This window comes from Bacillus rossius, chromosome 2, assembly GCF_032445375.1.
Source record: "Bacillus rossius redtenbacheri isolate Brsri chromosome 2, Brsri_v3, whole genome shotgun sequence".
Classification (NCBI taxonomy): domain Eukaryota; kingdom Metazoa; phylum Arthropoda; class Insecta; order Phasmatodea; family Bacillidae; genus Bacillus; species Bacillus rossius.
Genome location: NC_086331.1, coordinates 37,507,926 through 37,529,636, shown reverse-complemented (window position 1 = coordinate 37,529,636; position 21,711 = coordinate 37,507,926). Strand labels below are relative to the sequence as shown.

At 35.4% G+C, this 21,711-nt stretch overlaps 1 protein-coding gene across 4 annotated transcripts in view; it reads right to left on the bottom strand.

Moving 5' to 3' along the window:
* Window positions 1-21,711, bottom strand: part of LOC134529245 (plexin-B) — a 276,629-nt gene that overhangs the window by 109,681 nt on the left and 145,237 nt on the right. For all 4 annotated transcript variants that reach the window (XM_063363145.1, XM_063363144.1, XM_063363147.1 and 1 more), the window contains 2 exons: window positions 18,358-18,723; window positions 18,038-18,274 (listed from right to left, as the gene is read on the bottom strand). In XM_063363145.1, the coding sequence (XP_063219215.1) occupies window positions 18,038-18,274; window positions 18,358-18,723 (603 nt within the window). The remainder of the gene's footprint in view (window positions 1-18,037; window positions 18,275-18,357; window positions 18,724-21,711) is intronic.

Below are 21,711 nucleotides of genomic sequence, written 5' to 3'. Positions count from 1 at the left end.
ATAAAAAAATAAAGGTCAGGACAAAATAACGTAATATTTCAACTAAATAGAAGATAACATCACATTAGTTAATTATTCTGTATAAAATTTAAGTGTAAAACACCTATACGCGTGTGGCTTATTAAACTTCTAAAAACAACTCATTTCCCCTTCAGCTTCCATACGTGTAATAAAAAAAATCACTTGTAAAAATAAAATACATGCATTGATAAGGTTGAAAATACACAAGAATGCCGCTGATAAATACATAGTAGTCTGATGGTTCTTTTAAACCTTCGTTTTATTGCATTTTAAACAGAAAGCATTTCCTCCAAAGATTTAGTGACTTTTAGGTTAGGCCTACTCCCCACCCTCGTTGGTGGCTAGGTTTGCTCCTGCTGTATCGCATATTGAAACGTATTTTATTCACCTAAGATTCGCTCAAATACTTTCAGTATGATAAAATGGTAACAATGTAGGAATAATAGTGTTTCACGTAGAGTTGAGAGGTTTTGTGTTTATAGTTCATACGAAAATTGTAATTTGTGAGAGGAGCGGCTTATGTGAAAAGAAAGTAATTAATTCCGTTAAAGGGTACTTTTAGTTCCTATACTCTTCTGGTAGTTATAAAATGCAGAAACAATATTGTCAACTACAGTTTACGTAATAAATTATATTCAGGCATTTAATTAACAACACCGACTTCGTGTTATATTGTTTCAAGCTTGCAAGATGCTAAATAAATATTATCAGCGTATTCACCCAATACATATGCTACGGTACAAAATAGTGTGAATAAAACTTGTAGTGCACTAGAAAATATGTTATAAACAAGTCTAAGGATAATGTAATTAAATATAACAGTAGTAGTTTTTGAACAGTGGGACATATAGCACACCGAGTTGTTTCGGTACCTTCATATCGGCAAATTAACTTTAACGGTGACGAAAATTACCAAATAATGATTAAATCAGGTCTAGTATTGTAATGTTTCACGTCGAATCACAAAAGTGTTTTGAAATTCTTTTTTCACCATATGATTTAAAGTAATAATAACTGACCATTGAAAACAAAATTAATAATAATGGGCAACACATTTCACAAGATCGCTAAATAATATTTTCATATTAAAAACTACAAAATTTCACAGTTTCTAATGCACTCCTTAACCTTCTTATATACTATTTAATAATTATAACCGACTTTGCTATGTAAAATGATTTTATTATATTTTGAGACTGAGACGTGACGGGTGTTTTACTGAGCAAAAAATAGTCTGTAAAACTTATATTTACGGAACGCCAACAGGCGTACAGTGAAAAATGATATAAATATTGAATATAGTTGTGGAAAATATATAATTCGATAGTCACATCATGCCTAAGTTTTACGAATGTCCACAATCTTGTTTTCGTGTAGGTAGTTTTCTATTGGCTGTAAATTGCTAGCAGATACACCAACTGCCAAATAAAACACATCCTTTTTGTAAATTCACTGCCAACCTCTGCATACTATCGATTGCCAAGCCGTCGTAGGTAAGGCGCCTTAGCGATGACGGGAGAGATATGACGATGGGATCCGTGCTCGCATTTTCACGCGGCCGTAATAACTCCACCGTCATACCGGCGACGCGTCGTCGCTATGACGGTGGCGAGGAAAAGAACCATGCTCGACCCACTGGTGGCAAAATCAATGACTACCAGAGGCCTTAATTTAGTTCCAGGACAGTCCGACAGGTGTCGCACGGGGTCCGCGGCAGGGGTAGTGGTCGCTAAGTCCTGTCAGTACGAAAAAAAAAGGGGGCTGGTGACAAAAAGGCGGGAAAGACTAGGGAGGGAGGGGAGAGAAGATAGGGAACTACCAAAGCCGGTGCAGGATGAGAACCATGCTTACGCAGGCCGGATTCACAGCGTCACAGTGTCTGGCGCAACGGGAGCCCGGATGTAACGAAAGATACAGCGCCTGCGCCAAGAGTTTGAAGCCGTACGTGATGGCAAGTGGGGAAAATCCAACATGCTGCTAACCTGGCGCTACCGGCATCATAGCGCTGTAGTGCTATATGTGGGCGGACGGACAGTATAATGCTTAAAAAATAAGGCCCTGATTGGATTAAACAAATAAAGATTAAATTTAAGATCCTGAACACTGATCAAAAGTATGAATATATAAAAAGATGAGATGATGCCAAGAAAATCACTAATTTGCGGCACATAATCCCCCACTGAAATGCAGAGAATCGGGTCAAGTCAAGGAAAAATAATTTTAAATAATTAATAAAAGATAAATATGAAAATTCTAAATTATAGATATTACAGTAATAAAATTGTGTTGAGGTGGAAGTGAAGATGGTTGAGCTCAGATATTGGACACAGTGAAGATTCCCAAAATGGGCACAATGAGGGAGGCCGAAAAACACTGAGGAAGAAATGGAACCCTGTCTTTGAGATCTCAGTGAAAAATGGGGAATGTACACCCCTGTAAATGAAATTTGTCTGCGTGGAACCCTCGTACAAGAGTCTTTCCAGAAAACCAAAGAAAGGCCTAAGGCTTAGCCAACACATTCTGAAACTGGAAAAGATAGAATGAAAATTGAATGCTTTTTCAAAAAGTGAACCGAAAACCTTAGTCCCAGAATCACACTTATTAAATTAACATAGGATCAGGTTGTCCACGCTCCGAAAGGTGATCAGTACAACCAGGCCGGAACAGTGATGCCTATGAGGGAAATTCCCAAAGCTATATTAGGTAAGAAAACCTAAACGATTAACACCTTAAATTCAAAGAGAAAGAAAAAATTACTTTAAGATTTAGAAACTTCAGCTAGGACAACTCTGATTGGAGCTAGATAATTATAATTTACAATTTAAGATTGAATAATGTAAATATATTATTATGTAAATGTTTTATTAAAAACATATTAATTATTCTTAGCACTAAAATCTAAACACTTAAAAAAATATAAAATCACAACAAATAATATAAATCAAGATGGGCAACTATTGTTACATGAGCAATTGGATCTTCCATAGCAGGCATAAGTTTTAACACTGCCTGAGAAGGGATTTGAACAGAGGTCGTCCAAAGGTGAGTGGTGGGAATGGAACCCAAAGAACACTCGGTCATGAGATATTTCACCCAGCGGACCAAACACATTTTAGTGCCGATTTAGTGCTGCTCAGTGTCGAAGCGTGACCTAAGATCTACTTTAGAAACACACAAAAAATAAACATTTTGCCATCTGAAGTCCAAAACTCCAAACAATATAAAATAACATCATAATTATGATGGCAAAACAGACTAACTTGGGAGAGTGCAAAACAAAAATGTGAAATGTTGAATATTTGTGTACCTAGATGTACATACTACAGTGCTCAAATTTTGTTATGTAGCCAGGGTTCATACACAAATTGAAAAAAAAATTTCAAGGACAATTCCAGGACATTTCACAGATTTTCAAACATAGCAATTGTTATTTGATACTATGTTGTAATAGATAAAATGGCAAGCACTTAATTCAAAGATAAACACTAATAATAATAAAAATGCTGTTTTTCAATATTTTTCCAGGATTCTAAACTACAACAAAACAATTTTTGCCTTTTTTAACAGTTTTTAGACAGTTTTTCAATCTCATCACTTAACTTTGCGACTTCGGCTGCCGATTCACATGATTTTTTCCTGTATGTGTTGGATTTTGAAAGAAGAGTGAAATCATTTCTTTTCTCAGCAAGTAATGCCATTGAATCAGCTTCTTTATTAATTGAATCAATTGATTTCTCAATCGATTTCTCAATCTGCAGCTTCTTCTTCTTCAGTTCTTGGACAGTTTCTAACATGTGTGACCTCATTCTACTACTTTCCTCTCTAGATGTTTGTTTCTTCTGTTCATCCAAGAAGTGCTGATAGCGCATTCTTGATGATCTAACATTTGCCAACAGTTCTTTACTGAAAAAAACATCACTTTTTTATCTTTAAGTTCATCGTACACAATCCTCATTGTTACTACAGTTTTTTCTGTTAAATTTTCCACAAGCATTTCTCTGTTGACAGAGAAACCACGTTCTACAGATGCTTGGCCATGAGACAGAGTCAAAAAAAGTTTAAATACTTTCCACAAATCTGCATACAGTTTGTTGTTCAGGAAATATTTACAAAAAAAAAGAATCTAACCTTTGAGTATTTCTATCAAAGTTTGTAAACTGTGAAGGATCTGGTGACACTTCTCTGAGGAACAACTTGAACTGTAGTAAAGTTGCATCACACACACCTGTACTGATCAGTTTTCTATTTTCAATCTGCTGAAGCAACTTTTTAAATGTTTCAGTGGTTTCAGTTTCATTGCATAGTAGAGTTCTAGGGCCAAAACACCTGGTAAATCTCACAACAGGATAGTTCAATGGATTTTTATCTTGAATTATTTTAATCAATACTTTCAATAACTGTAGACATTCAGATTTGAACACTAAAACATCCTTGTCTATGACTTTCTTTTGTGTAACACACATAATCAGTTGTTTTCTTGTTGCAAAACCAGTTTCGATACTCTTCGTAAACACTGTGTTATCCTTGCTATTAAGATCAAGTGCACGCAAATCTACATCATTGTTTGCAATATCCAAAATTTCCTTCTTTATGAATAATGACATTAGTCCATACAACAATTCTATTGTGTCAGAAGCTTGGAAAGGAATCATGGGAGAATCAGTCTGGTAGCACTTGAGGTATGGTTGTATCTGACTTCCAATAAAGGAAAAGAAAGACAATTTGGCAACCATCAGTGGATCTTTAGAACCCTTCTGAACAGTCTGAAAAGACTTGGTACACAGAGCAGATTTGGGTTTACCTTTGTAAGAATCGACAAATGCTGTAACTTGTGGCCAAATAGCAATAGCCCGTTCTGAAACAACAACATCCTCCACCCAAAGGAAAATATCAACTTGAAAGCTTTGCAGCTGTAAATATATTTTTATGATTTGTGACAAGAAGGAAACTGTGATTTTTTTTGCTAAGAGTATTACTGACAAATTAATATAAAAGTTCACAAAAAAAATCACATTGGTGAAAACACCGAAATGAAAAAAAAAACAGCTTTAAAGTGGAAGTTCGTGTATTACGCCTTTTTAGTTTATAGATGAACGTCTACTTCACGACATGTTATCTATGAATTTATGTTTGTTTACAATACATGCTGCACGGACGGAGAATTTACTTCAGTTAAAGGAAACTTAAGTTATTTAATCAAGTGTTTTACTGTAACACAGTGTGTGCTAAATAAAATTTCAAGGATACCGATAAAATTTCCAGGACAATTTACAATTATTTGCGAATTCCAGGACATTTCCAGTACTAGAATTTTTTTTTGAAAATCCAGGTTTTTCAGGTTTTCCAGGACGTGTATTAACCCTGGAAGCTGTACGTCACTCTTATAAAAATTAATGTGGGCTATAAAAATTAAAAAAAGTTTCAATAAGGCGAATAGATCTATGGAAAACTATTTTTGTAAGAATATTTGAAAATATTTCTTTAGCTAAAAATTACTGGTATGGTAAATACAAAGATAATACTTTATCACTAACATGTTAATAAATTGTCTAGTGCGACTGGAACGGTTATGAATATTACATTTTCAAATCACAAGCTAAAATTCTACATTAACTCAAGCATACAACTTCAAAAGGTAGCTGTTTATTCCTCATTTGCTCTTTGCCATTCTCGCCCAACACATCTTGTACCGTATGCTTACTTCAATTACTGCATTTGGTACAGGTGAAGTGATTAATAAATGCAGGAAGGAGTACACACGACTTGCTTTACGCTAGCATAGTATGCCAGTGTTAAATAACAGATCAAGGAGTATGACAAGAAGAAATCACTTTACATCTGCCATCACAGATTGTAGTGTTTTATCTGTACACTCAAAAGTTTTTATTGTCTAACCATTCACTTATATCGTTTCAGTCAGAATTTGATCGACAAAGTTTGGCTGCAGATTTGCTACAAAAAAATAAGTTGAAAACATACGGCTTATGGTCTAAAGTGCTTCCCAAAGCTGGTATACGTCTTTGAAGTTGGAGCTGAACAACTATTTTATTGCAAATAATAGAGAAAGTATTCAAGATAAAACACTGACACACTGGATAATGTTTAATTGAACAAATTTCTACAGCCACTGCCAACATTGCCTTTGAGATTCGATTTCATTGGAATGATTGTGGGTAACACCGTTATTTTCCATAAACTTTCCTCATGTGGTGTTACCCCAATTATTTCAGACAAATTATTTTATTTAAGTGTCAAGTTTGGGATGATTGTACAACAATGATAAATTATACATTATCTGGATAATCTGTGTTAGATTTTAAATACTTTATTATTTGCAAAAAAAAAGTTATACAACTCCAAATCAAATGTGTATAGCAGTCTTGGCAAGCACTTAAGACCATAAGTATTTATGTTTTCAACTTATTGTTTCGTGGTTAACCTGGCATTGAAGTTTGTATGTCGACTTTTGACGTATCCTGGTGTATAGTAATGCAGCTGTTCAAATTTATTGATTTTGTAGATAAAATGTAAAAGTGGCCTACATTTTGCAACCTAATGACTCTCGTTAATAAAACAAAAATTATTTTGTGTCATTATAAAAAAAAAATTATTTCAATTTATTTGCTTTTAAAGGTAAAGACTGTGTGAGACTAACTAAAAAAAAATTTCAGCTGAAAAGGATTTATTGAACAATGAGTTCCACAGCCATGACACCGTTAAACAAGACACAAAATTAATTGATTTCTTGTGTAAAACAGGGTTCCCACCAACTTGTTTCAGTAAATTTCCCTGAGTTTTCCCTGTTTTCCCTGTCCTATAATATATTTTCCCTGTGCTAAATTAAAAAAATAATGCAATAAACTAATCACAATAAGAACAATTTTACATAATATACAGGCATACCTATGCTACTAACATAAGGGTATTATCAGCTATTTTATTACCTGCTAAATTGCAGTGAACATTTAGACATACATAGGCCTAATGTTATACCACTTCTGCTGCATAGGAAAAAAATGTTTAGGTATCTTGCATATTCAATGTACATTCACAAAATATTACAAATATGTACTGGTTATTCTTTAAGCCCATTACATATTTTTCTTAATTTTTTTAATTTTCATCTCTAAATGCTCTTTTTGTTTCTCTATTTCCAGTTTTTTATTTAGCAGCTCATGAATTCCTACAGTCTTGCGTTTTCTTTCTTTTTTACAATATCTGTCCAACTTCTTGTCCTCTTCTTCATTTTGATGTTTTTGCTCCAGGGCACCTTTGTACCTTGAAGCTGCTCCTCTGGCATATTTTATCTTTTCCTGATATACTTGAATACAATTTTCACCACCAGCATTACTAACTCCATCCCAAAATCGTCGCAGGCCAATCAAAGATTCCTCGTGGAGATTTTCAACAAGCATCTCCTTATTGATGGAGAATACAGATTCCACAAAAGCACTACCATGTGAAAGAATTAATACAGTGAAACCTCTTTAATACAAACCTGAAGGGACCTAAAATTTTGCAGTTTGTATTAACGAGGTTTGTATTAACAGGTGCATATGCTCACATTAATAATAATCAACAAAATCAAGTATTGATTTTTTACTCGAAAATTAGTTAAATAGAGAATTAAAGAGGCTTGAAAAATTCATTGATTTTTTTCTGCACTTTTGTAGTTGCATAAATGTCCTTTACTGCACTGCAAAGTTTGTCGAAGGAAGACAAGACATCAGTGTCTACATCACTAGCAGCCAGAACATTTTCCAAGACAATTAATGCTGAAGTGGACTTCACTCTTAAGAATTTTTAAAAAATATTTCAACCTCAAAATTAGTGTCAGAAATATATCAGTTACTTGTCATTAAAGTTAAATCAGTTGAAAAATAAATAAAAATGGAAGTATTTTACTTAATTCAATTTACACTTGCAAAAAAAAACATACGCACAATAAATCTACATGGAAATTAAAGTCTTTTTCAATATCCTGAAATCTGAAATATGTTTACTCATGTCATCAAATGTAGAGCAGTACTGAAGAAGCCGATTTTGCCAATATTTAGTTGAATCGGCATTTCATTTGTTAATTTTCGGCCGATATTACTGAAAAACGAGAGAGACTGCCATAACCTAAAAATCCACGATTACCCTTTTCGCTTTTCGTAGTAGTACTGCATTTTTTCAGATCGCATTATTTCTTCGCAACATGTGCCAAACGTACATATAAAAATTAAACATCCTATTTTTCAATAATGTTCTTTATTTTTAATATGTCATAAATAAATACATTACCGTCACGGTAAATATACATCTCGGTTGTTACGGTAACTGTAGTGCAAATGTGGTAGCTATCGTGCTTCTGTAGTAATTATGGTATCGACAAAGAATCTTGTTCTTTTTATGGTACTTATCTTAGGATAACAATAGGGTTTTTACTGTAGTTATGGTACATCATCCAATTTCTTCGTAAGTTGTTGTTCATTTGTCTTTTCTTCATATTTACGTGCTCCATTACTTGGCTGCAGATTTAAGTTGATTTTTACTACTGTATACTATCGTTACGGTTTTTATGGTGGTTTCTTTCTAAGAAATGGTTATTTCTGCAAAATCTTTATGGTTAAATGATCATCTATTATAATTTATAGTGACGGGACCACATATTTTGTACGATCAATGCGGACAAAACGATAATTCGAACATCGGTACAAGCGGACTTACTTACTCTATGACTTTTTTAACCTTCGTTGTATGGCAATTTTGCCGGGACCGTAGAAAGTATACGATAAACACGGACAATCGATACATGCTAGAGGTGGGTCGAAAAGTATCAACATGATACTTTGTCACTGATATGAGCCTGTATCAGGAACGGCAAACGAGAACACTTGAAAAGTATCAAGTACTTTAGTATCAGTTCAGAATTCGCCTGGAACAACATCACGGCCAATTTGCGCAGAACCCGATCGCAGATGACGGTCACTTAGGCGGAGCTTGTGAAAGGGGAGGGAGCAGGAACGACGAATAAGGGATAAAGAAGGGAAATAATGTAGGGGAGGAAGCGCAGGGGAAGGCGTTGAAGGAGAGGCGCAAAGCGAAATTGTTACGAGTCGTTTGGTTATTTTCCCACATCAAAGTACGCTCAGTGCGCAGTGCGTGCACAGTTTCGTTCAATAATAAAACTAATGAAATTTTAATATTAAAAAGTACATTAATACAGATATAATATTTATATTTGTGCACCTAACAGCTATGATAATGCAAATAAATTCTCAGTTGACACTAATAACAGATTTAATCAACATATGGACTTTTTTTTTCGAAAACAATTAGTAACTAGTGTTTTCATACATTAAAAGATTACGATTTTATCAAAAATTAAAAATTAAAAAAAAAACAAATACGTACATTAGTGAGCATACTATATCAATGTTTACGTTTCAAATGTTTGTTCAGATTAGTCGATGATGATTTATAACTCAGTTTTTGTTTACACAAATTACAATTAGCAAACTCATTATTTTCCGTAAAAAAAATCCACACAAATGAAGTCTTTTTCCTGCACTTATCCATTCCTTATTTCACTATAAAGATACTAACTACAAAGCATGACAGCCCGCAACAATGTACATGGTGGTAATTAATACACGGCCAGGACGAACTGCAGTGAATGTTGAACTGATTGATACTGGCTGTATCAGGCGGGCATGAGAGTAACAGAGGTAGAGAATTACCGGGCGTGATAAATAATGTATCAGAGACACCGATACTTTTTTACGCTGGTGATGACGGCACGGAGGATGTGTACCCTGTAATGAGAATGCTGATACCTTGTCGCTTCCTGGGACCACTACTGCTCTGATACAAAAGTATCAGATCTTGTAACTAGGTACATTACTGTATCAGTATCAGGTTGGAACAGATACCGAAAATTGCTGTAACAACCCACCTCTAATACATGCGAGTTCGATAGATAGAGGTTTGACTGTAGACCATTTACCGTACAAATTATTTGCCGTTAACAGAATTATAGTGAAGCTGCGTGCAGGTGATTAAAGTGTGCGATTCTTGTTCTAAAATTTCATTCGGTTTATCCGATAATAAAACAATAGTACACTACGTGAGCGGACGTGAGGTTACTTCGTAATACATAATAACAAATATTTCGTATTAACCGTATTGATTTACATTAAATATGCTATCCCAGTCTGAAGGGGAATTAAAAGTGTTCGAATAAACGCGAACTTTGAAATAACCGGTATTTTATTAACGAGGTTTCACTGTATAATTTTCACTGCAAGCCATATATCTTTAAACTGTTCTTCTCCACTCAACATATCTGCAAAAAAGGTGTCCAATCTGTTATTGTGTACATGAAATGATGCAAGTTTGTCAGAATTGATATTAGTAACAAATTTGGTAAACTGAACACTAGCTCTATCAGATTGAAGAGCAGTTAGGTGCTTGACAGACATAAGAATTTGCAAACATGTATCCATGCTTGTCCTACACTCTTCCTGTTTTTCCAAAAATTTTCTAGGGTCCAAACAAGAAGCAGCTTTAACCATTTTGTATTTTATTGGGCTACTTTCAATAAGTTTCTTGGCAATCTGAACCATGCATGTTTTGCATTCTGTTAGGAACCTTTGTTTCTGAAGTTCTTTTACATCAACCACACCTAACTCATGCTTTGCAGCAAATCCAATTTTCAACTTTGAGAGTGGAAGTCCCATACTTACATCGTCAAAATTAATACTAATAAGCTGATATGCAGTTGTCTTGGCTTTCAATATTTCCATCTTAATGAAACGTCCCAGCAACTCTCTTAGCAAGTCCTCCAATTCCTTATGCAGAAATGGTAACACTGGTTTCGATGTTTGGAACTTCTTTAAAAATGGTTTAAGTGAAGAAGCCATTGTCAGGAAAAAAAACTCAGCTTAGATAGCAACAAAGGATCCCTCAAACAATCCTTCACTTTCTCAACAAAATATGTAGCAGGTAATTTACTGGACTTAAAAAAAACTTTCAAATGAAGAAAAATTTGTATTGCTCTCTCACACACTGGGACATTTTCCAACCACCGACAATCACAAAATTTGATCGGAAGAACACTGCAACTTGTAACTTGTCTGAAGTCTGATCATCGAGCAGGTGAGTCTTTGAACACAGAATATATGGCCCTTAAAAATTGAACAACGTCCCACCCGGTCTTTCTAAAACCCATTTGAAAGGCACCATGAACAACATGGAGACCACAAGATCCCAGGTCTAATATATCTGGATCTTCTTCGCACACGTTAGTTTTTGCATTCAATTTTTTCATGAACAACCAATTGACATTCGGCCCATCCATGGATACTTGTATAATTTTGGATAGTTCCACATCCTTTAGTCCCTGTTGAAACCCTTCTAAGAGATCATCAGCTGTAGAATGGCCTAAAAATGAAGAATTCCAGTACCTGGTCATTACTTGATTTTTGTTGACGTCCCATATACGTACAGCTATGTCCATTTGTTGTACCTTTGATACCCTATTGAAGGATTCATCAAAGCACGCAACAATGTATTTTGTGGATCTGATTTCATCTGTAAGGAAAAAATATGGGGCAAGTAACTAAGTATGCAGTCTTGGTACTACCAAGCTACATTTCTTGTGCAATGGAACTATATATTTTAACAAACAAATTGCTTATTCCTTGTTGGCTATTAAAACTGTCTTTTTTCATAACAACATGTAATGCCCACAATATTTCTGCCTTTCTGACATTACTGTCTCCCTGAAAATGTATTTTATTTACCATGCCTGAGAGCACTGAATGATGATGATGATGATCCAGTTAACAATGAACAGGATGCTGGTGTGCTGGATGCTAATTCAGAATTTGGTGCTGTGGAAACTCTTGAAATAATTATTCCCTTCGTTTCTTGGTAATTTAAAGGCTTTGTTAAGTATGCTGACATAGATGCAGAAATACTGCTCGCAGTAACCAACTGTTTGTGAAATTTCCCTTCTTGATGGCTCTTCACAGACTGCCTACCCATACTACTCAAAGAAAATACCTTTTTACACAAAATACACTTTGCACTATTGTCATCACCCTCAACACGACGTAGCCACTTTTTCCAGTCAGGAAACAGTGATCCATCTAGCCAAGCAGGATTGAATTTAGACATCGTGAATGTCACACAATTATCCACTCAGACTATCAAGAATAGGCCTAGGCCTAATGTAGAGTAGCAAAACACATTCGATACTGAATCGCTTAGTCTCACAAGTTTCACCGTGTTTTCATTGCACAATTAAGGAAACTGAGCTAGCACACACCCGTGAACGTAACCTATATTTCTAATGAGAAAATAATAAAAGGATCGCCGTTGATTTCTTCTGGGAAAAAAAAAAAACACTTCTCACAATTGACTAAAAAATTTCAAATATATTTAACTGCTTCTGTATAACTCTTGACTCAGAATAACACAATGTGTAACTATTTTAGCGGTGTTTTTGTTGTGTTTGATAGGCAAAAATCTCGTCATGAAACCATAATACTACCAACAACACAAATTACAGTGATACAAAAACACCACCACAGCTGCAGCACTTTTGAAAAAATACATCTAAATAAATGAAAATATGTTTACTAAACAGTCTTCAAAAAGTTTCCAGCGTACTGGATACTTCAAAGTTATGACACAAACGGCCAAACGTATACGAACTACGGTGCCGCCGTTTTCTACAACTGGCTTGGCGCAGCTCGGCACGGTCCAGGGCCACCTAGCATGAAACTCGGCACGTCACAGCTGTATGGTGAACCAAATTTTCCCGGACTCGTGGCTTATCTATTACTTTGATTTACATGTACAACCCTAGCACCCCAACTTTCCGATTTTGTTTTTAAGAAAAAATATGCTTGTGATACATGTATTAATCAATATATAAATATATATACACACACTGTGATTGCCGCACAACAAATTTCCCTGAGTTTTCCCTGTGTTTTTGACCCATTTCAATTTCCCAGAATTTTCCGTTTTCCCTGTTTTCCCTATTGTTGGGAACCCTGTAAAACTCCTATCACAAATAATTGATAAATAATGTAATTAAAGGAGATTGCAGGCTTTTATGGCCATTGTCTAATTAACTATTGTGGCTTTTGAGGTTGAGCCACATTAAAGTGGTAGATAGTACCAATGTTTCACTCTGCATTGCGACAGGCATCATCAGGGTTGAGAAATCAACTGATGACTACATTTATTCCCCTAACCTAACTAAAAACTAAGTGCAATTGGGAGAGGTCTGGCTATGAAAGACTAAGTGTCTCAGGCCGAAGCCTACACACCTAATTATGCTGGGGTTTAGCCTTGCAGGAGGAGAAGCATGCATGTGCTAGGTGGGGATTAGTGAGCCATTGAAGCAATTGATGCCAAAACTAATTCCCCTATCTTAATTTGTAACAACCCAGGGTACTGCCTTCCCCACTTTGCAAATGAATTTATTAAAGAGTTATTAGTTTTTTTATTTTGAAATAATTCCTGGTTAGGTTTACTGTTATGATGTAAATAACAGCTACTTATAATTCTTTTGAGAGGTATTTGGGCATCTGCATAATGTTTCATTGAAATAAGTACTTTTATATAATGCTTTTTAATAATTGTTTGGTTTGTTTTACTTTATTATGAAAAAGTTGTATGAGGATATTTTTACTTAAATTATGTTCAATCATTTAAGTTACGTGCTTTCGCGTATTCATATGTTGCACATATTCATGCCGTATTCATGCTTCTGTATTATGCGCAATGGTACTGTCTCTGAAAGCAGAATGATGAAACATCCCTTAACAAGGAAGTCAGGGTACAAAAAGACACTGATGTTTATATGAATTCTGTAAGCATGGGAAAGACTCTTAAGTTGGTTGAGATGCTGTTGCTATGTGCCAGTGATTGGCTGACTTTTCTGATGTACCTAATTTTTTGTCATTGGTCATAATTGTACGCAGCTCTGTGATTGGTTGTTATTGGCGTCACGAGTGCAGTTTTTTTTTCCAGTGGGCAAGAAGCTGGAGTCGTGGATCGCCATGTTAGTAGTTATTTAGGCACCTGCGAGAGTAGGCGTATTGAGGGGCAGCTTGCCAAATTAGCAATTTTGTGTAGTGGAGAGAAGTAGCATACACCTGTGGTCCCGGCCGCGCTGCTTTTTAACCTTATTTCAGGCAGTTAATTAGAACTTCACGACCACAGAGAGCAGCAAAGACCTAGATGGAGCCATTCAGTCAATTGGTGGCCACTCCGAGCACACAATGGTCTCTCCGCCATTGGTATTGTGTGTCGTAAGCAACCTCTGGATTAAATTGATAAACAGTTTTCAATATTGTGCGTAAGTAATGAACATAGTTGTTTGTGTAAGTGGAGTTGTTTGGTTTCTGCAAGTTTGTATTTTTTTTATCATGTACTTGTTTTTGTGGTCGTAAGATGCCGGCCATTGTCACTTTTGAGTTTTTCGTAAAGGATTATTAAAAACCAGTAAAAATCAGTGTTTATGTATGTACACTCTAAGCCAATGTTGAGGCCTTAATAAATCCTAAACTATAAATGAATTGACACAGGGAAAACCTTGGGTTAATTCATGCTGGTTGCAAAAGTCATGCATTAAACAAACTGGCTGAGTAGAGGGCAAAGAAGGATGGTCCAGGAAGAGGAGTTGGTCAGGGCAGAAAAGTGACTACCATACAAGGAGATGGAACTTGGGTATTGCTGTCCACATTTGGTTGGATGGTAACTTCCATCGTTTCCCACCCGGCTGCCAGCCAACCTTCACTTAAAGCTAAGGAGCAAAATATTTGTGTGCCTATTAATTAAATTAATCTAACCCAACTGATTCTATCGTGTCCATCCCATCACAGCACTGCCCAGCAAAAGCATGCCACTGGATACTCGCAACTCAACAGTGAATATTTGCGCTGAAGCATGAACAAGCAACAAACGGAACGACACTACTAATGTACGGCGATTTCTAGTCATTTATACTATCTTTCGATGCTTGTTAACTAATATTACTAACACTATCGTGTCCCACCACTGCACTGCCTAGCAAGCAGCATGCCACTCATCTGTAACTTAGGACTTGATTGGTGTATATCAGCAAGCACAGTATGGTATGACATCTAACTCCACTGTTATTTATAATAATTTAATCTATGCTTTAGAGCTTCCAACATTTATTATGTACACTTAGTTTACGATTTTTAGCATGAAATTCAAATTCCGATGCCTTTCAGAAAAAAATCCAAAACTGGAGGCGAAGCTTTCCAGATGGGTCATGCCCATCGGACATAGGGAGTCAGCCCTAACAAAACAGGCAGCGATCTCCCGAAAGCCAAACTTACACCTGCGTACCTAGGAATATTTTGAATAAGTATGAGTGTCACAATATTATTTTGCATTTATTTAACTTTACGTTTAGTATTTGGGCGCAATGTAGAGAGCTAGATGATAGTAAGGTTATATATATACAAGCAGGGGTATTCTTCAGGTGACTAATGACAAGAGGCCTCTACCTATTGGCACATGTGTCAGCCAATCAGGGAAGGGCTTTTCTGCTATTGACTTCCGTATTGGCCAATCATGTTGGGTCTCGTTTCATTGGCTGTGTTGGTCATTTGGAGTAACCCTTTGTGGCTTCACTTTTTTGCTTTCTGCTAATGTTCATTTTCACTTTTCAATAAGTAATTCTTATGTATTTGTCAGCTTGTAGCCATCTGCTCTGTCAATGTTGTTTGGGTGTGTTCTCCCACTGCCCTGCTCCTGTAATTTTCTATGTTGGCTATTGTTTCTAATTTATCGAAATCTACACTATGAATGGTCAATCTGTGATGATCTAGTGTGTAGTCACTGATGTGTTCTTCGATTTTTGTTGTTACCCTTCTTCTGTCGGTCCTAAAAGCCACGGAATATGGTACTTTTGTAAATTCATGCATTTTTGGCTGGAGTTTTATTCTTTACTGAGGTCAGACTGGTTTGAAGGCCTCTCATAATTGGCTACCTGATGAAGCCCCTGGCAATATATACATATATAGAACCTTACCACCTTTTAGCTGTCAGTTTACTTCCCAATCCTGAAGATACCTTCTGCAATGCTGAGTGAAACATCCGTAAAAACTACCACTTCAATGCGGCTCAACCTCGAAACCAAAAATAGTTTAAATAATGTGATTGTTGTAACCCACCCCCTGTTTTGTCTACTAGTACAAATCATTCATCAGCAAAAAGGTAAAAATAATATATTGTATTTTCAGAAGTTTGTTAACATCTTATGTAAAACTGAATGGCTCTAACCTGTAAAGCCCTAAAAGTAAATTTGGTGTCAGCTTTAAGCACAGAAATAATGTAAAAAAAAAAACTCTTATTTTGTACGATATTTAGAATATTATGGTTTTCATATGTCCCAGGTAAGTAACCCCTAAACCCCCATTTTATTTATTGTTTACTAGGCTTCTGAAAATCCTGTTTGATTTTTTATTCAAATTGAATGTCACATATTTTTCAAATTGAATTTAAACAATAATGAAACTTTTTTCACACTTTAAAATGTCCAAGAAAAAATTATGCAAAATAAAGTCAAATGAAAAAAAGTAAAATATATATGAAACCATAAAAAAGTGGTGTAAAATGCAAGATGATAAAACACCTGGCAATTCATTTTCTTGAAACAGTAAAAATTTACGTTTGAAAATTGTTTTGTTGGTCCAACTGATTATACAAATAAAAATTGAGCATTTTTAACTAATTATCACAATCACAGATTATTTGTTACATTTAAATATGCGCTACATGGGATGAGGAATTTGGGTAAAGTAAAATTTTTGTGGGGAAAAAATTCCAGTTATTCACTCGTTTCAGCTATTTTCGATGGCCAAGTACCCATTCAGCATTACTACAAACACATTTACAGTAAATTATCACTAGAATCTGGCACTTTTATTAACTTTTAGTTTTGTTTTCTTTGCTTATGATTTGCGTGTTGCAACATCTACAGTGTAATCAATAAATGAAGCAAGTAAGCTGCTACTGTGTGAACATTAAGGTAGATTGATCTAACTATTGATATAAACATCATTCCTACTAAAGTGTTAACATATAGTCCAAAGCATAACAGTTCCCAAGTTTTTATTGATGTTGCCTATGGTCATAGACAATTGTTCCCCCCACCCCCCTTATACAAGTAAATGACAAGAAATCAACAAATAATTGTTTCTTACATGTTTAACAGGTTAAGCAGTCATTTTCAATCATGGACATGTTTCGTTCCGCTACTGTTTCGCAACAATAAAGTGATATTAAATTTTAATTTGTTGTAAGTTTCAAAAGCTGAAGAAAATGCTTATTAATGATCATGCCTGTTAATGTTTTTACTCCCCTGTTTAAAGTTTTGAATTTTATTTGCTGAAAATGATGTGTTTTCGATCATACCCATGTAATGAATAAAGCTAAAGTGCAGTGCTATCTTAGAAAAAGTTTGTTAAGAACTGTTTGGGCACATGAACAAGTTGATTACTGCAATAAAATCTGGAAATTGTAACAATTAATTTCTAGCGTGATCCTGCCCAGCTTTCATATAAACAGGAAGTATGTGCTATGTTACAGAAAAATTATGCAAATTTCTCAATGAATCTTCTTAACTTCACTTTGGTTGAATACAATGACATATTTTTTTAATAATTTCATACCCCTATTCTTTATGGACCTGTACAATCAGTACTACCCATTTCTATAAATCTCGCTGCGCCACTGGTGATCAAGAAACTTATGATCAATGAAATTTTAAAACTCACATTTCTTCAGTCCTAAATGACTTAAGTCAATCAGATGACATCCTGAATGTACATAGATAAAAAATAATGATCTTACAATTCTTTTCAGTCAAATAAAATCAAATTATAGTAAACTGATAGCAATATGTTAAACAAACGTTAAAAGAAATGGGCCCATGAACAACATAACTAAAAACATATTATGTACAAGCAGTACGTACCATTGTCTTATCACATATTACACGTTGATTCAATTCAACACGAGCAGGAACTTTCATTTTTGCTCCTTCTATATCAATAATACATTGGAAGCCTGTATGCCCAGCTTGTGGATGTGGGAGATTCTGAACTTCTAGCACAATCTCTTTTGGGAAATTGTTAGGAAGTAAAATGGATCCTTTTGAATGGTAAAACCTTGGACAGAAGTTCACACCATGTGTTACTAAATGGGCTGGATTCTGAAACATTACCATTACAACTGTTATCAGAGCATGCAAACATCATTACATACATATAGTGTGTAAATAAATATATGGCTTACATTTTCACCACTGATAACAAGTCTTTGGCAAGATGAAGTATTGTGTGAGCACTTGTTTTCATACACACACCAGTTACAAGCCCATTGTGATTTAACACATTCTGCACATGTCGCATGACGACTGCAGTCATAGTACGCAAAGTTTCTGCTGACAAAATCTTTGTTTGTTTCTGAAGAACGAACTGATAAAGGAACAAGCACGTGGTCGTGGCATTCTGGAATTGGTGGCCGACCAGATATCCCCGGAGTTGGACATGTCAATCCAAATTCAGTGACAGTTGCATCAATCGGTTCAGCTGTTCCAAAAACACACTTATATTTAGCACCTGATGGTAGTTCTGGCAGAGTACGAATTGATAAGTGAACCTAAAACAAAAAACAAAACAAACATATTTATTGTTCATAAATACTAGTAACAAAATTTCCACACAAAGTACAATCATACTATCTCAACCAATTAATTGAATTTTGAATTAAAATCTACTAAATAAATGAAAAATCACAAAAAAAAAAAAATTTTTTAAATCAATAATGTAGAACTTTTTATACAACATAAATAAGTAAAAATTATGTAACATCCTTGTGCTCTAGCATAATTAAACTAGCCCATTGTTTGGGACTAAAAAAGAAACCTAGAAGACACGCTGAGAAACAAAAATTAAAAACAACATACGGATGTAAATTTACCAGAGGGGAGCACCAGAGATGAAAAAGAAAATTTAGTATATTCCCTAAAAACAAAAGAGAGTACCGGGTAGATCTAGTTACACTACTAAAAAAAATCACAAAGGTTCGGGATGCTGAATAATTTAATATATACCAATTGTCCCTTCACTGTCATATCGGCATTACAATAATAGAAGTAGGCAAGACAGGATCCCTAGTAGTTAAAAATTTTAAAGGAATAAATGATTGTTTACAAATTATCATATAGCAGGTTCCCGGCAAGGGAGGGGGGGGGATGTAGTTTGTAAGAGAAAATAATTTGAATTTATACAAAAACATCCTTATATCAAACATTTGTAAAGAGTTGGTCTTTTAAAGTTTCTTGCATTATATAATTTGTTCGGTTAACTTCCAGATTTACTCTTCAATATTCTAATGTAAAAGTCCTGAGCAGTCCAATGGCATTCTCTTCACTTAGTTACATTTATTCTGCCGTCTGTTGACTCCGAAATGAGGATAGACCTTAGGGAGACTGTAAGTTTCAGCAATCGCAAAGATGGTGATGTCGCATGGTGTCGCATGCACCCAACCTTCGAAGAGGTAATCCGGAGATCACTGCATCTTGACGTTGAAACACTTGCGAACCCGTGGACGAAACCTTAGCTGCCCGAGTTAATTTAAATATTACATTTCTTTTGAAGAAAGCTAAATAGGTAACTGTAGGGGAAACACTCCCTAAATTACCGGGACTACATCCCACATTTTAGTCGTCTGCCCTTAATCAAGAGTCGTTAAAGATTTACTCGCGGCAGAGTTGAGGGGGCAGATGATTGTCGAGATGACGGCAGAACAGAGACTCCTCTCTGAAGATGGGAGGTCCATGTAATTATAAGGCGTGCTAGGTGCCCAGGGGCAATGGGACAAGGAAACAGCCTTCTGATTGGCCGGAAGATGCGGGTGGGAGTGCGCTCTAAAGAAATATAAAAAACACTCCACCTGTGTCGTACAGTTGGTCTATAGTCAGGGGCAAATGGGTCGGGCATGTGGCGTGCTCAGACACAAGGCCGAGGAACTACGTCAGGGTAGGTTCTCAAGACGGCAGTGAAGGTGTGTGCAAAGGCGCATAGTGCCAATAAGGAAGTGGGCTATAAGATGTTGCTCTCTGTTGAGTAGGATGGGAATTGTTTTGGCTTCAGTTAGGGAGTTTGCCAGGGGATGGTGTCTGAGTTAGTAGCGAGGTGTTTAGGGCAGGTGTGGCCTGAAGCCACATGGTGTGGGGTTCAAGACCGGTCATTGCTTGCAGTCTCATTTCTTGGAAACTCAGTGGGGCCGGATGCTGCAGTGGCCGGAACGGAGGGAACAGAGCCCCTGGGGCATGTTCAGGAGGCTGAAATTTGGATGCGGGTGCATGATGAAACTCGCCAATCTCAGGCGCGGCTCAAGATGTGGGTGTGCAAAGGAGGGCTGACTCGAGCAAGCACTCTGGTTTTTGGTAATGCCTGTGGCACAGCAGGGGTTCATAATTTTAATATTGTGCGTGCAGGGAGATGGGAAAATAGAAACAGGGGACTTACACTGCATAGGGCTAAAGTCTCAGTCAGGAAAGACAGTGGTAAGTCGACAAGAAAAGATTTAACAAGGAGGTTACAGTAGGGAAATGCAAATTAAATTCAAGCTCAAAAATCTCGTTAAGTGTTGTATATACACCTATGTAAACAAACATGAAAAAAAGTGTTCCAACGAAATTTCTAATTTGCGGCACACTTATTAAATTAAAAAAAAACTAGTATACAAATTGATTAGTAATCAATAACTAGTGACCGTATATAATTTTGTTTTATATAACAAAAAAAATATGAATACCTATTATATGTTTATAATTAGTATATAAATTGATTTTACTGCCAATTTGGATGACTCAAAAAAATTTTGTTATGTAAATAAATCGAGTAAGACTGGGCAGTAAGCAAATCAAATCATAAGCCTTCAAATGTTATTCCAGCCCTATTTATGTAAAAATTCAAATAGAATTCGTTTTACTGCCATTTTGGTGAACTCAAAAAATTTTTGTTCCTAACTTGTTCCAGGAAAACAGAGCATGAATCAGAACTATTAGTCAAAGACATTATTTCTATTAATGTATATATTTATTATAATAATTTGTTTTCCAATAAGCAAAGTGTACTTGCTGATTTCCATTTTAACTAAGGCACTATTCCGGTTAAAATCAATTTACAGCATTACATATGTTTAAAGACATTTGAAACACATTTAAATAAAAATTTGAAAAACTTTTTGATATTAAAGAACCTAAAATTAAATAAGACAGTGTAAAAAAATTCATGGACAGCATTGTTTACATAACAGAACTTGGACATAACATTCCATAGTAGGTGCTAATAATATTTCTGACTTACAAAATAATAATGTTATTTATTAATATAGAAGATAAATTTCAGTTCTAATTGGATTTTAAAAAGCATAAACTTACAGTTTTCTATTATTAGAAATATTATTAAACCTTTTTACATAATTCCCAACTTTGTTGTTTACTAAATTTGTGTCTGCTATGATTTGCCACAAGCACATTATAGTAGGCACGAGCTAAACTAGCCCTGGAAGCTTCTAGCTTTTCTTACCGGAGGTGCTGCTAACATGAGGGATGTAATGATATAAAAATTGGCTGAA